The sequence below is a fragment of the Lissotriton vulgaris genome, chromosome 8, assembly GCF_964263255.1.
Source record: "Lissotriton vulgaris chromosome 8, aLisVul1.2, whole genome shotgun sequence".
NCBI classification, from domain to species: domain Eukaryota; kingdom Metazoa; phylum Chordata; class Amphibia; order Caudata; family Salamandridae; genus Lissotriton; species Lissotriton vulgaris.
Genome location: NC_141696.1, coordinates 162,961,268 through 162,977,005, shown reverse-complemented (window position 1 = coordinate 162,977,005; position 15,738 = coordinate 162,961,268). Strand labels below are relative to the sequence as shown.

At 41.3% G+C, this 15,738-nt stretch overlaps 1 protein-coding gene across 2 annotated transcripts in view; it reads left to right on the top strand.

The window, feature by feature from the left end:
- Positions 1-9,056, top strand: part of LRRC32 (leucine rich repeat containing 32) — a 127,751-nt gene extending 118,695 nt beyond the window's left edge. For both annotated transcript variants that reach the window (XM_086933883.1, XM_086933882.1), the window contains exon 3: positions 5,813-9,056. In XM_086933883.1, coding sequence (XP_086790009.1) covers positions 5,813-7,762 — 1,950 coding nt within the window. In that variant the 3' untranslated portion in view covers positions 7,763-9,056. The remainder of the gene's footprint in view (positions 1-5,812) is intronic.
- The last annotated feature ends 6,682 nt before the right edge of the window (positions 9,057-15,738 follow it).

The following is a 15,738-nucleotide window of genomic DNA, read 5'->3' as shown; positions in this document are numbered from 1 at the left end:
ATGGGACGCGGCTGATACTCCTCCCAGAGAATTGAAGTCATCCGGTATATCACAGGAGACAACATGGGTCAAGGTGCACTATTCTAATAAGCCTCTAAGCTATCAACATGTTGGTGGGCGTGAAATCAGGATCAGTCATATCGGTGGCTGTCCTAAGGCATGAGGGTGAGATTCGTCCAGTTCTGTTTTTTAAGCCAGTGTGTCTAGGCAAAATTCCAATATGTCTAATAATAAAATTGAAACTTCGAGTCCCAGCATGTACAGCACTGTTAACTGATTCACCAGGCCTGACGAAACGCCACCTCGTGACATGGGTTCACTTGACAACTGTCATTTTATGAACTGGAGATGTAGGCCTAGAGTTGACAAAATTTGGTGTCGTGGATGCACCATTTTTTTGGCGCAAGAACAACGCAAAATACATTTTTAGATTTACAAAGCAACACAATCCTGATTTGCATGACTTTTCATGACTTTGTTAAAAAACCAACGCAGAGCATAGTGCTGCCCTGAGGTAATTTTGCGTTGGGGAGGCATTACATGGGTGGATCATCATCATTCCTATGCACCCATTCATATATATTGACTCAAACCCAGATTTACTAAAGTTGGCAAACCTGGGTTAGTGCTCAAAATGGTGTGACAACCCGAAGCTAGCATAACAAGGAAAAATATCTTTATTTCTCCTAGTTACTTCCTCTTTTCATGTGTGCTGCATTGTGAAGCACACATACAAAGAGGAATATGCCTCTTAAGGACAAAAACTATTCCAACACCAATGCAGGCACCCTTGCAGCCTGATGCAAGGGTGCCTGCGTTGGCGATAGGTTGCCACAAGTATGCTAGCAAAAGCGTAGAGCAGAAGTGTACCATGCCGTATTAAATTTCGCACCTTTTTGCTCTCTCCCTTTCACGCAATGCAGCACAGCAAATACCTTTGATGTTTTGAGTTGCATGAAAGTTTAGTAAATCCGACCAAATACTTTAACCTATTGCTCATTAATATCCGCTGATGGTTAACATTCAGCATCCTTGGAACAAGCCAGCACAGACCTTTAACGAGCTCCACATGGAGTGAATTCCTCCCATGCCCACATTCTTCCTCAGTTGCAGGCCCTCTAGGATGATGCTGTTTCCACGAAATGTAAGGGAGGTGCCTGGCTCCATCTCTGTGCCCATAAAGAAGGCAGTTGAAGAGAGCTCCCTGCAACTTTCTGACCCCTCTGTGACTGAGATTTGAGTTACAGGGAGCTGAGCTCAAAGAAATGATTCTGTCAAATTTAGTGTTCATTAAGTTTCTGAAACTTAAACATTTACTTCTTCCTGAAGTTGTAACATAAACTATTTCCAGCTGTTGGATCATAAAAGGTCCTGCTCTCATTCAGAGAATAACATAAGTTGTTACACTAGTTTATTTAAGCTACCTATGCTCAGAAGTTTCTATTTCTTGCAAATTTAAGCGGTGTTTAATTTGAGACGGTGGTTTCTGGTGGGGACCACCGGCACTCTTTTTTGGGGACCTGCACTTATTTCTCAGCATCAGACATTTACTGTGACCAAGAGAGGGAACCATAAACAAATAGGAAAGATGGAGGAAGAGAAAGCTGGAGAAACTGTCATGAAGGGAGAAAGCGGGAACATGCAAGAGTGAGATAAAGGGGCAGGGCGTAAGAGGCATGAGGTTAATTCAAGACTACACAGCCTTAGTGTTCGGCACACCAACATTTAACTGCATCAGCTGTTGGCTCCTGAGCAGAGCTTTGGGAAACAGTACTCATTATTTTACAAATTAAGCATTGCATTTGTCAATCTCTTTAATGCATGGCTCCAAAGGCCTGCAGTAGTGGTGGTGTTATGGGGAAAGGCCTGGGGCCGGTGCCCCAGCTGCAATAGTCCTGGTTGCGCTGTGCCGATCACATTTGATGTGTAAAATTAATAGAAGCCTGCAGTGGGACCAGGTTTGTGGCAACAAAAGGAATATCATGTGCCACAATTAGCACTGTTTTGCCTGCTGCTGATAGATGGCCAATAAGGCGGGACGCAAAGTATGAAAGTGCTGGGGTGAAGCTTCGGGGAGGGTGTTTAGGGTATTACACACCTCTTAAAAATGTATTATTTAATAAATAGTTGGGTACAGGAGTTTCAGTCGGGTATGGTAAGGTGTTGGTTGGATTTCACCTGATCATTTTAAATAGTCACTCAGGCAAAAACACACACACTCTCGTCTCTGTTTTGAAGGTCTTAAAATATAGTTATTTTACAAAATACTGTTTTTTAAGCACTCCTTCACAATTTGCTCTCCTTTCTATTTCCAGTGGCCCTTAAACCCCCATCACACGCTGCTTCTCATATAATGATTAACATGATATGGCAGCGTAATTGTCAGAAAATCTGAAGCTCACCCCCTAGTCTTGGTGACTAAGCTACGCCTCTGTGGGAGTGGCAAATGTTATGCAGCACAGGTTAAAGTTTAGAGAGTGCAGCCGGGGCTGTGAAACATGTTGGCCCTTCCTCGTGATTTCAACCATGCTGCTGTGCCCACAGCAGCAAATTGCTGAGTGTGGGTGTGCAGAGGAAGGACCTGGAGTTCTGAGAAGTGGATTCCCAGAATTCTCATCAGCAGGCAGTGGCTTTGGCCCATGCATGTTTCAGCCCACAACGTGTGGCTGACGCTTTGATCAGGGTTCCCTGACCCCATGGTGTGAATTTAATAAATAATCATACATTTATCGGCATGCTCCGAAAGATCTTCCGGTGGATCCCCACCGAAACCAGGAAGTCAGTCACCCAGGCCCTCGTCACCAGCCGTCTGGACTACGGGAACACCCTCTACGCTGGAACCACAGCCAAACTCCAGAAAAGACTCCAGCGCATACAGAACGCCTCTGCATGACTCATCCTAGTCATCCCTCGCCACAGCTACATCTCTGCCCATCTGAAAGACCTGCACTGGCTCCCCGTCACCAAGAGGATTACGTTCAGACTCCTCACCCACGCACACAAGGCTCTCCACGACATGGGCCCGAAATACCTCAACAAGCGCCTCACATTCTACAAACCCACTCGCCAGCTCCGAATCGCCAGCCTCGCCCTCGCCGCCGTCCCACGAATTCACAAACCCACCGCCGGAGGAAGATCCTTCTCCTACCTAGCGGCCAAGATATGGAACTCCCTCCCCACCCACCTAGGGATGACCCTGGACCATCTCTCCTTCAAGAAAAAACTCAAGACCTGGCTTTTCGACCAGTAGCGACTTCCCCCCTCCCAGCGCCTTGAGACCCTAGCGGGTGAGTAGCATGCTTTACAAATCTGTTGATTGATTGATATATAGGGTCCTCAAATCTCATGGTCTTTTGGTGCAGGCTCAACCATGCAAGTTTATAATGGCAAAAACGCTACATTGAACAGAATTGGCTACCCTTACCTTGCTGCAGATAATGAATGACGGTGCCTAGAACAGACATTTTGACAAGCTTACACGAGCCATTTATTATATCTACGAAGTGCTGCGTGTCGCCTTGAAAATGTCTGAACCAGACAAAACATGTGTTGGCTGCCAGATGTTCATCTACACATTGGCTTCATTACGACTTTTTTGAGTACCTAAAGCATTGGCAAAAAAAGTGAATGGTCACAAAGAACACTTGTACCACTTTTTTGACTCAATGTTCGCCATATATTGCATTTACTAACTAAGTGTTGTGTGGTGTCATGGTGTTTTGGGGATTTTATTGCAACCCATTTTGGGTCACAATGTATGTTATATCCTATTGGTAGCAGGGTGTAAGACACTATTAGAAACACCTAATATCCTTAAATAAGATTTCGGAAATTGTGGCACATGCAAAAACCCTTCATATTTAGCTCTTTGTAGATGTGTGATTATTTAGCCCCTTGAGACCCTCACGGTGAGTAGCCACACTCTACAAATACTTATTGATTGATTATTCTGTACAACTGCTACCATACTTTGCATGTGTTACTCAAACACAGTGCGAAGGGAAGGAAGACTCATAAGTGATACAACAGACTGCATCACGTGCCTTTCTGTTTAAGCTTTTCAATTTGTATTTGGTGGACAACATAGTCACAAACTTGCTAAATAATGCACTATGCAAGAAACCAGTGACTGCCCTAGGTCTGACCCTGAATCAAAGACTTTAGATATAAGTCAAAAGGTTTTGTGGGTTGGCAACTTGTGTACTTTGGATCACAGACTTAGTACTGCTGTACCTCTTCAATCCTGAAGCTTCTATGTTCATCTCAGTGATTATGATCACATACTGTCTGAAACACCCACGCTGGACACCATCCACCTGTTCTTAATATCAATCATCTTACTTTCAGAGTACGGTCCACGTACCCTCTACATAGTTATAGTAACATGTAAATGCAAGAACCATACTATACACCTACCCACATTTCACTATCCTGGTTTAGTTCAACTTTAATGTGTCAATTGTTTTATACTGCATAGAGACCTTGGGCCCGATTCACAGAACTAACTTACGACAAAATCATAAACTTACTACTTTTGGTATTCACATAAAGCATTTAGTAGTCTTCAGTTACGATTTTGTCCTAAATTAGGATTTTGTGTTAAATTAGGATGTTGTCTTAAATTAGGATTTTGTCCTAAATTAGGATTTTGTCCTAAATTAGGATTTTGTCTTAAATTAGGTTTTTGTCTTAAATTAAACTTAAGTTTAACTTAAGTTTGTCTTAAGTTTAACTTAAGACAAAATCCTAATTTAAGACAAAATCTTAATTTAGGACAAAATCCTAATTTAAGACAAAATCCTAATTTGGGACAAAATCCTAACTTAAAACAAATTCATAACTTAAGACAAAATCTTAATTTAAGACAAAATCATAACTTAAGACTACTAAATGCCTTCTGTGAATACCAAAAGTAGTAAGTTTAGGATGTAGTCGTAAGTAAATTCTGTGAATCGCCCCTGAGTTACACTGTTTCTGTTCAGGAAGCTAACTACATAAATAAATGTAAAAGTAGTATAACAGCATGACATGAAAAGCCCATGACAGAGGCTAGAGAGGAATAATATATACTTTGAGGGGTAGATTTACGGACTTGTCACCTTGCTGCACTGCGCTGCATGACAGGGAAAGGGCAAAAATGTGCCATATGTAAGTTAAAACGGTGCATTCCGACAATTTCCCCTGCGCTGGTGCCCTTTTGGCAGCCAAGCACCAACACAACAGTTGCATGCAGGGTTGTATTTGTGCAGGAAGGCATGCTTTCCTGCACAAAAACAATTCTGCTAGGCATAGTCCTCTAGCTATGTGTGCTGACTTAAGCAGCGGTTCAGAGTGGAGCATACTAACACTGATTGGCATGTTGTTCCATTTTTTAGAGCCTAGAGTAAGTAGGGCCAGTATTTAAAATGCACTTGATGTAGGCAGGTGGGATAACGTAGAAATACTTTCAAAATAATAAGAAGGGCTATTAAATTGATCCTGTAGCCAGTGGTCAATTCAAGCAGCATGGAGAGGACTGCTGTAATACAAGTTGTTATTTCATGTAAGACGTTTTTGCCATTTTGAAACGTTTGGCTAGCATACAATATTTAGTTGTGTTATTCTACTGTGCTGCATTCCTTTCAAAATGTAATTATAGATCTTTCAATGCTCTCCTACCCAGGTGTTATATGTAATAAACATTTAGATGATTTTTTTAACATTCTAAATTGTGTAGAAAAATCCATAGTTACTATGACTCCCTAGTGATTGATAGTTCACTACTGTATTGGAACTACTAAAGAACATCTAATATTTTTCTTTCTTGTTTTAGGTAAATATGGAAGCCTTCTGCCAAGACAAAGGTCTGCATCAAATTCCTTGGGCGCTTCCCCCAAAAATTGAGAAACTGTATCTATCTAAAAACCAACTCCAAAACTTGACTAACACACCATTGACATACTATACCATGACGAAAGACCTGGATTTGAGTTCCAACCAAATTAGCTTCATTCAACCAGGAATCTTTAAAGATATGAAGAAACTGCAGTTCATTAACCTTTCTGAGAACCTCCTTGATAGACTTGCTCATCTCAATGAAACGGGAATTGGACCTTTACCACATGCAAAATTCTTGGATCTATCTAGCAATAGCCTGCAAACGGGCATGGCTGAATATTTCTTGCAGGACGCACCTTTATTGGAGCACCTTTCACTGTCAGGAAACAGCATCATGATGATCTCACAAAAACTGCTCCTTGGCACTCCCGCTTTGGTGCAGTTGGACTTGCGCAACAACGTCATCATGAACATAGAAGAAGGGGCATTTGAGCACTTGACTCAACTTCTTAATCTCGACCTCTCCATGAACTCCATCACCTGTATCTCTGATTTCAGCCTTCGGACACTTCAGACACTTGACTTGAGTCAAAATAGCATTGAAACCTTTCACACCACAGAATCGAAGGATGAATATAAATTGTCACAGATAGACCTAAGTGAGAATAGACTGTTGCATTTTCCAATATTTCCTAAGGTTAACAATCTTAAATACATCAATGTATCAAAGAATTTGATACAACTTGTCTCAGAATCTGCGAGTGAGGTATTTGGATACTATGAAAATGACTGGCTAGAGTTGTCATTTCAACAATTCAATCAGAGTAAAGCTAACATACATGAACATGCAATGGCTGCTAATCTTTCTAAGCTCATACATTTAGACTTGTCCTATAATAAAATTGAAACAATCCCTAGTGGATTCTTTGATACCATGATTTCCCTCACATTTCTAAATCTTAGTAGAAATTGCCTTCAAGCATTTGTATTGGGTCCTAGCAACCCTTTGTCATCTTTGGTCACCCTTGATTTGAGCTATAATTTGTTACAAAACATTTCAGTTGCATATAACACACTGACTAGCTTGCAAAATGTATATTTACAAAATAACCACATCCACATTGTTGAATCTAATATCTTCCAAGGCTTTCCTAGCCTCAGGCTACTTGATCTTAGAAGAAATAATATCAGCATATGTAATACATACTCACCAGTGACTAATCATAGGCTTAATGGTGAAACAACTGGTTGTGCATCATTCTCTCATCTTACTAGCCTCCACCAACTGTATCTGTCGGACAACATGGTGACAAACCTACCGACTAATGCATTCCACAAGACACCATTGACTGTCCTTGATCTATCAACAAATGCAGGACTTGAGGTCAAACTCAAAGCATTATCAGGATTAGAATCTTCATTGGAATACCTGTATTTGCAGGGCAACAAACTGCCCACTTTGAACATTGACCTCCCTTTGTTTGTGCACCTCAAGACTTTAAATTTGTCTGGAAATCGACTGACGTGGCTACCTGCGTGGAATGGAGCATGTTCATTAGAAAACCTCGACCTTAGGAATAATAGTTTCACCAACTTACAAGCCAGCGATATTTCAACTGTGGAGAAGACATTGAAGGTGTTGTATCTTATGGGGAACCCACTTAGCTGTTGTGAGAATGTCTGGATATCTCATATGATCCATCGATCAAGAGTGGAACTTCCTGATCTGGATCTCATAACATGTGAGCATTCTCAAAGCTTTGGGTATCCTGACGAAGTACCAGTAAGTCAGATCAGGCTATCGCACTGTGAGAAAGAGGATCGAAAGAAAACAAATGTTATGATTGTAATTGCATTTGCCGTATTGATATCAGTGATTGCGATAGGAGTTGGATCCTTTTGCTGTTTTCGGAGACAGAGATTCAATAGACAATTAAAACCATAGTATTAAAGTTAACCTTAAATCACAGCAAAGGTTGCACTAAGAAAAAGCCTTCATCAGACACGAAGAATGTTGAACTGCTTTAATGTGAAGGGCATGGGCATGATGCAAAATAATGGTGCATAAATGCCTCAATTATGTTTTACAAAATCATTGTCAAACACCAGTCTTATTGGTGTATGCCTGAATATCATTCACAGAAATATTGTCTCCCTTCAGTATTATGTGCTAAATATTGAGTGGAAAATATTGCCCCAATCAATGTGTGTAGATTTTCTAGTATTAAATCCAATGGGGTATATTTTTATTTATGTCAGGCAATATGTATTCTGTCTTGGATCTACTCCATGAAGTGCTGTTTGCCATGCTGTGTGAAATGGAGACAATCTTTACAATGTTAGAAGTTTACATTGTTGCCATAACTGCCAACATGTGGCTATACTTTTCCATAATGGAAATTATCTTATGATGACCAAAGTTCGAGTCATGAGCCCTATATTTCAGATCGAAAGAGGGCAGCAAACTCATTTTACACCTGAATGTATTTTTTTACAAATAGTTTGTATTTTATTGCTAAAATATTAAACACGGTATGAAGGATTTTTTAAATGATATGAAGGAACATTAAAAACAATATGAAGAATAATAATAAATAATGCTAAGAATGTTAGCGTTCGTTTAAGTGTGAGTTGTGTTCATGAACTGGATGTCAAGAAACATAACAAGGGAGGCTTACAACCAGCTAAACACAACAAATCTATGTTATGTATGCCTCTTTTTGTTTTTGTAAATGTTGCATCTAAAATCGTGAACACTTATTTGTCTCTGGTGTCAGTTATGTGATTATGGTATTGGTAGCATATACATATATCTAACCATGTTCCTAGAGTACATCAACTTAAATGAATAGCCAGGAAATACATGTGTATATAATATTTTTAAGTGGATGCACGTTTATCTGGTGAATATTCATGGCGTGGAGTATGTAAACCTATCGTGTTAGTGTTCCTTGAGGTTCACGTGAATCTCTCTTTGCTATTCCTTACCCTCTCTTCTTCATGGGGTTTGTCCCCTCAACATATTCATTTTTAAATTTTTAAATGAATAATATTTTTCTTATTACATTTTCTTGAGTTTTTTTTTTACCATTTTCAACTAATCAGTAATTTCATTGATCTGTATTTCCCACTAAATGTGATTTCAGATAACTGCCTTCAAAGTCATGGGTTTCTGTTATTTTTGTTCTTTAGATAAAGTTGCATAACAAATGGTAAACTATCCTTGCAAACAGCTAAAACGATTGTCAGTGTTGTTTCAGTGATCCCTTAGGATGCTTTATTTCGATTGTTTCCAGTACAGCTGATATGTTGTTACATTCTTTTAAATCACCATGGACTTTATTTTGTCCTGCATTGCCTTCTCACCTTCAGAATTCCCAAAACATGTCTACTACATAAAAATGACTAATCTATAAAATATTCAAATTTTTGCAGGTATTGGGTGTTTTAGGCTTTGCCTAGACAGTGGATGTGCTGTCTTTTTGAGACCTTTTGCTTTCCATCAGTAGACTTAGAGACTGCCCATTGCTTACCATTGGCTGCCATAGGTTCCTTCTTATTTGTGTGTTTGCCCTTCTCCTGGAGCATATGTTATGTTATGTTATGTTATATTTATTTTTATATAGCGCACGGCTACTCAAAAAGAGTGTCCCGGCGCTTTTAATAATGAGACCTGCAGCAGGATAACACAACACAATGAAAAACAAAGTGGAAAGCAAAAAACAGAGAAAAAAACAGAAAAAAACCTAGTCACATAGTCACATTGCTTGTGTCCTTCCACCTCTCATTTTTGTAGGTGCTACTTTTTCACTATTCAGGGAAAATTAAATTAAAAAAATAATAAAACCACTTACCTTGCGCTTGCCACATCGCCGACCTGCATGCAAGGTTGGTAATGTTATTTATTTATTTATTTAATTGTACCTATCCCGTCATCTGTTGACAATCACCTGCCGAACCCTGCCCTACAACTCTTACCTGTGCATGCTACCTCAGGCCCCCAACCTCACTACCTCGCTGCATTTGTTTTCCGTGTTTGCTAGCTCCCACTCTGTCTCTTTATCCTTCTGGTTATTGTACGTGTTGGCTTGCCTCCACACTCCCTTGGTTCGTTGTCCATGTTGGCTTGCCCTAATCCTCTCTGCCTCCCTCCCTCTGTTTGTTGTTCGTGTTGACTTGCCCACAGTCTCCCTTCCTCCCTCCGTTCATTCTGTTGGCTTTCCTTGCTTCACGCACCCTCCCTCCTTCCATTGTCCATGTTGCCCTGTCTTTTCTCTCCCTCCATTGTCCATGCTGGCCCTCCATCTGCCATAACAAAAAGCGTGCTATGACACAGACACCGCTGGATGCACCATAGCACTTTTTCCATCCTAAAATATGCCCTCTGTGTTGCCTTACCTTTCTCACTCCATGTTGCCTCCTGGCCTTCTCTCCCAACAGCAAGAAAAAAAACACTGTGACGGGGCTAGCACTGGCAGTCATAGCACTTTAAAAAAAATTGCAACCATGCTGCATAGCAGCCACACTGTTGTACAACATGGCAAAAAAAATCGAAGACAATACCTTGCATAGGCGAGATCGATTGGCTCTGCCAATACCTGTTACAATAGTAATTTATTTGGTTGAAGTTGTTATATAGGTAGAAGCTGCAATCAAAAGAGGCCCTATAATGAGCACTCTCTTTAGCTACTAAAGTTAAAAAAAAAAATTCACTGTGGTTTCGAATGATACAAATATTAGACTTCTACTGCAGATATCGGAAAGCACCAGTGTCTTAACAATAGGAGTGTTTCGGAACTTGCAATGCCTGCTTTGCTGCAACATTACAAAAGGAATATATAAATAAAAGCATATGACAATTTTTAAATTGTCTCAAACCATAGATTAAATTCACACAAGCGTATATTTTGATAGGACTTTTGAACTGAGCAGTTAGTATGGTCTTGGTCTAGTGAAACTATATTCTCTGATTGGAATAAATCTCTGGTGCAAACTTTCCGGTGCCTTAGTATTAATCTGGCAATACTTTACAGGAGACAGTGGGGGGTGATTAAATTGCAACAGAAAAAGCTTCATGATATTTGCATTTTTAATTCAAAAGGCACCCTTATGCAACAATTACACATAGTGATCATAAGATAAATATATAAGACCAGATTTAGCATTTGAAGGATGGTAATACGTTCGGTTTTTGGAGGGCATTATATCCACCATCCTGACGGACAACCCTCAGTCAAATTTAGAGACAACTGCCGGCACAGTGGTCATCTCTGCCCACTGAAAGGAACCGCCATACAGGTATTCCTTTCAATGTACAAACAACTTGGTGGACGACCGCTGTTGGTTTTGATGGCCATTCATCAAACTTTTAACATTATTTTGTAATTCATACACAAACTCCCAAAGCAGGAGTCGGTGTCAGAAAAACAAAAAACAAATGACCCCACAGTCTGTGGTTGTTCTTCCAGGATGTGGGGAGTTGTTAGGTTTTTTATCTGCCCCTAACAGTCAGTTTTTCCTGGCGGTGATAGGCAGGAAAAAATACATAAACCCTTCAAACCTAAATCAGATGGATGGAGGAATGTCCTGGCCATTGAAGGAAGTTTTCTACTGACTGAGTCAATGGGAGCACCATCGATGGAAAAATGAATGTCTGCTTGTCTCTAAATGAGGTGGGGCCATTCTGTAAAGTCAATGATTTTGAAAATACTATGCTGCCAATGATGCCAAATGTAATCCGGTCCCACATTAACAAGCACTATAAAGCAGTGTATCGATGGTGTGTTCATGCTAAGTCTGATCATATGGTTTTTGGGGCTTGTGCAAAACAATGATCAGAGGCTGTGCAAGGGATTTTGTGGTGTATTAGTATCCACCTCTATCTTCTAACTCTTTCTGAACCCTAAAGTTGTGGGCAGAATGTTTAGTTTTGTTCACAATATTGGGATCTTTGATGTTTTTCCACTTTTATGCAGTTCTGACTTTTTCCATTAATCTTGATTTTTTTTGACCCTGTTGCTCACATATCTATTCGAGGAATATTTGAAAGTCAAGCACTGACAAAGCAAAAACGTTTGGCTTTTGTAAAGTGCATGTACTCAGATGCACTCAACTCACAACACTCAGCATGATCTCAGACCAAGCCACCTCAAGACCACCATTTTCACAATGCCCAACAGACATACAGGCACCCATACATGCACCTAACAAGAAGTATATATGCGTATGTGCACACAGGCACACTTCGTGATGTACAGCAGGTGGTGCAGTATCTTCTGAATCAGTAGAGGGGCAAAAGTGAAGTCAGCAGTGCAGCATTCAGTGATGTGCACAGTGGACCGCAGTGATATGCACTGAAGGAGCACTAGTGAATCACCTCCGGTGAGCCATGGGTGTACATCCTTGGACCATTGTATGATGTGCATAATGTGAGCGGTAAGTGATTTGTAGTGCGTGTGTGTACATTATGCAGCCCAGGGTGATGGGCACAGAATGGAACAAGTTGGATGTAAAATGGGAGCATATGATTATCTACAATAGGTGTACCACTTTGATGGGCTCCATCAGTGACGTGATGCAAAATGATGCCCCCCCCCTATAGATAGTGAAGACGGGTTTCTGTGTCTCCCATATGGTTGTATGTTCTTACAGCGATCTCCGTTGTAACGCATGCCTTTACCACGCATGCGTTACAACGGAATGGTAGTTCCACGCTAATCCTTCTCCACGTATTTTTCCGTGGTGACGTCATACGTCGTAAAGAGGAAGCGGTTTCTTTTTCCGTTTCCTCTTATACGACGCCGATTGCCAGCCCATTCCGACTTGAGGTTAGTTTTAGGTTTTTTTGTGGGGGGGATTCCCCCCTAACCCCCCCCTTTTTTAATTGTACCCTTTACAACACATGCCTTTACTACGTAACTCGTAGTAAACGCATGCGTGGTAAAGGCTTTCGTTGTAACCACGCATGCGGTGTTAAGGTTTTCGTGGAAACGGCCTCGTTGTAGTGGCCGTTTCCCCTCCCATATCTAACAGATATTAATTGGCTTTGTGTTAAAAGGGGGCCCCTTAGATGGTTGGGGGGGGGCTCCTGAAGGGCTGGGGCCCCCCTGCAACACAGGAGCTGCAAGGGCCTGTTATACTCCCATAATCAATATGTGCTGTTGCCATGGCGACAGGATTTTGCATAGAAGAATTCTGAGTATACATTTACAAAGGAAAAGCTAAACTAAGAATGCAAAGTTCAATTGGCTACTTCTATTGGCTAAAAAGCCCAAATTGCCTCAAGGTGTCACACGGTGTCACACAAGACACGGGCCACTTGGCAGCTAAACACATGGATGAATGGATGTGAAATAAAAAATTCAACAGTTGTTCCCTCTTTAACACAATTTGATATGTTCTTGTTTTGCTGCATTCAAGTTTTCTCTGCATTTTTGGTGCTTTGGGTTCTGGAAAAAAATGTTTCTGAAGTTTTCAAATTTACATGTACCATGCGGATCTGAAATGTTTCCAAAGCAGTGTTTACATTTCACTCCAGACACACATGCATCATGAAATACATCTTTGCAATGATATTAGCATTGAAAGGTTAGCGACTTGCTGACATCTGTTGTCGTCAGCCAATGCTCTGTCTGACTACAGAGACCTCTGCTAAGACTGGACTTCTAAGCTAATATCACTGATCCACAGAAAACAGCAAATGCTGTCGAAAGGATGAAGTGAACAAAAAATCCCATTACTGCAGCATTACAGTAATAGTTCAACAATACCAAAGCCAGACATTTTACTTCTCGTTTCACAACAAATTTTACTCCATCAGTATAGAACACATTTAAAGCCAAACCAGGGGCCTCATTTATGAAAAGTGACGCGTCACTTTTCACTGCGCACTCCTTGCGACACCAATGATGAGTCATATTTAATGTATGACGCATCATGTCGCAAAAGGGACGCATTGCTGGAGTGTGTCACAAAAGTGACGCATCTCCAGCAATGCGTCCTTTCACATGGGGAAAGCCCCATGTGAAAGGGCTTGCGTCAGTCTTACGCCTGCTGTGAGGCAGGCGCAAGATTTTGACGCAACAGCATCCTAAAAGTGACGCAGTGAAATCTCATAGATTTCACTGCGTCACTATTACGAGGCTTTTTGCGGGGGAACGCCCCCTCTGCATACATTATACCTGACACAGGTATAATGTGGCGCAGGGGTTTAAAGAGTGACGCATCTACCTAGATCCGTCACTTTTTAAATATGGCGCAACAAGGCGCATGTTTTACGCCGCAGATGCGTCACAAAAAGTGACGCATCCGCAGCGCAAAACTGACGCAAGGCCTCATAAATGAGGCCCCTACAATCTAAGCAAAAAGGTATGCATGTCACATCTTATTTCAGTCCATTAGACTATAGAGACACTTCTTCAACATATATCAGGGCAACTCTTATCGAACCACCACCCGCACTGCACAGTGCCAAGAAACCTTTAGGTAGCAGCGTGCTTTATACATCTTTTTCCTCTCACCATCAAAATCCCTGTCCCTTCCTTCACTATTTATTACAACTTCTAATCCACTCCTAATATATGAATTTAATTATTACAACATCTGTCCAAATATCAGTGTTAGTTAACATAAAATATCATATGTAGGAAATTGTATCTGCCCCACTGTAACCCCCTAAACATTTGTGATTTATGGAGCCTAATTTTGGTACATACCGAGGTCAATGTTCTACATCACTGTTTTGTCCTTCGGACCCACCCCGCAAGTTACCAGTAAACAAATGTGTAAATGGAGTGAGGTGTGGCATGCAGCAGACCAACAGCATTGTACATACGGGGGGGCAGATTTACGTTTCCTGACGCATGCCTGTAAATCAGCAGGGATACGCCAGGAAAGATGCGTGACGCAAGTTTACCCTTGCGCCACAACAGATGCTCCACATTTGCAATGTGGCGCATCATGGTGCAAGGATAAACAGATGTGTGTCGCATATGCCGGCGTAAGGTTGGCGCAGTGCTGGAGTTATGTCGCGGGCGCAATGCAACTCCAGCACTGTTCCAACCTGGCCAATGCTCAACATGGTGCGTCACACCTTACGTCTGCTTCATGCAGGCGCAGCGTTTTGACGCAGCGGCGTCGGAAAAGTGACTGTGTGAAATCTTGTAGATTTCACTCAGGCACTTTTCCGAGGCGTTTGTGCGACGGAACGCCCCACCCCACCGCGCCGGAACACCCACATGAAACCTGACACAGGTTTCATGTGGCGCTGGGCTTGACACCGTGACTAATTCCCTAGATGTGTCACGTTGTAAATAGCGCGCAACGTGGCGCATGATTTACGCTGCTGCTGCGACACAGAAGTGACACAACAGCGGCGCATAAGTGGCGCAATCGGCTCGTAAATCTGCTGTATCTTTATATTGCAGTGTTTCCCAAACTGTGGATCACGAGCTGATTTTTAATGGGCCGTAAAGGTGAGAGCAATAAATAAATAAAGATCCCTTTAAATTCTATGTTTAACTTGTCACATTTTCCACAGTGGTCAAATTACAGGCTGCTTCATTCTTTTAACATGGGGATTTATGTTTACTTTTCTTTGTCTGATTAGAGTTTTTAAAGTGAATTTTGTAACAATGTAGGATTTTGTTTTTGCAATACACAGCAAAATGTAAACAACTGTAAACTAACTGTATGCATCCAGCAGTTAGCCCAGGTTCGAGTCTCGGCAGGGGCGCTCAACATCCTGTGGTTCTGGGAAAACCACTTAATCTCCCTGTGCCTAACAAAATGTATGTGTCCATCTGTAATGCAACTGGTTCTCATGTAGAGTGCTCTGATACTTTATGATTGAGTTTGCGTGATATAAAACTCCCCTGCAAAAATAAAGCACTATTTTTGTATTTCTGAATAGTGCTTGAAATA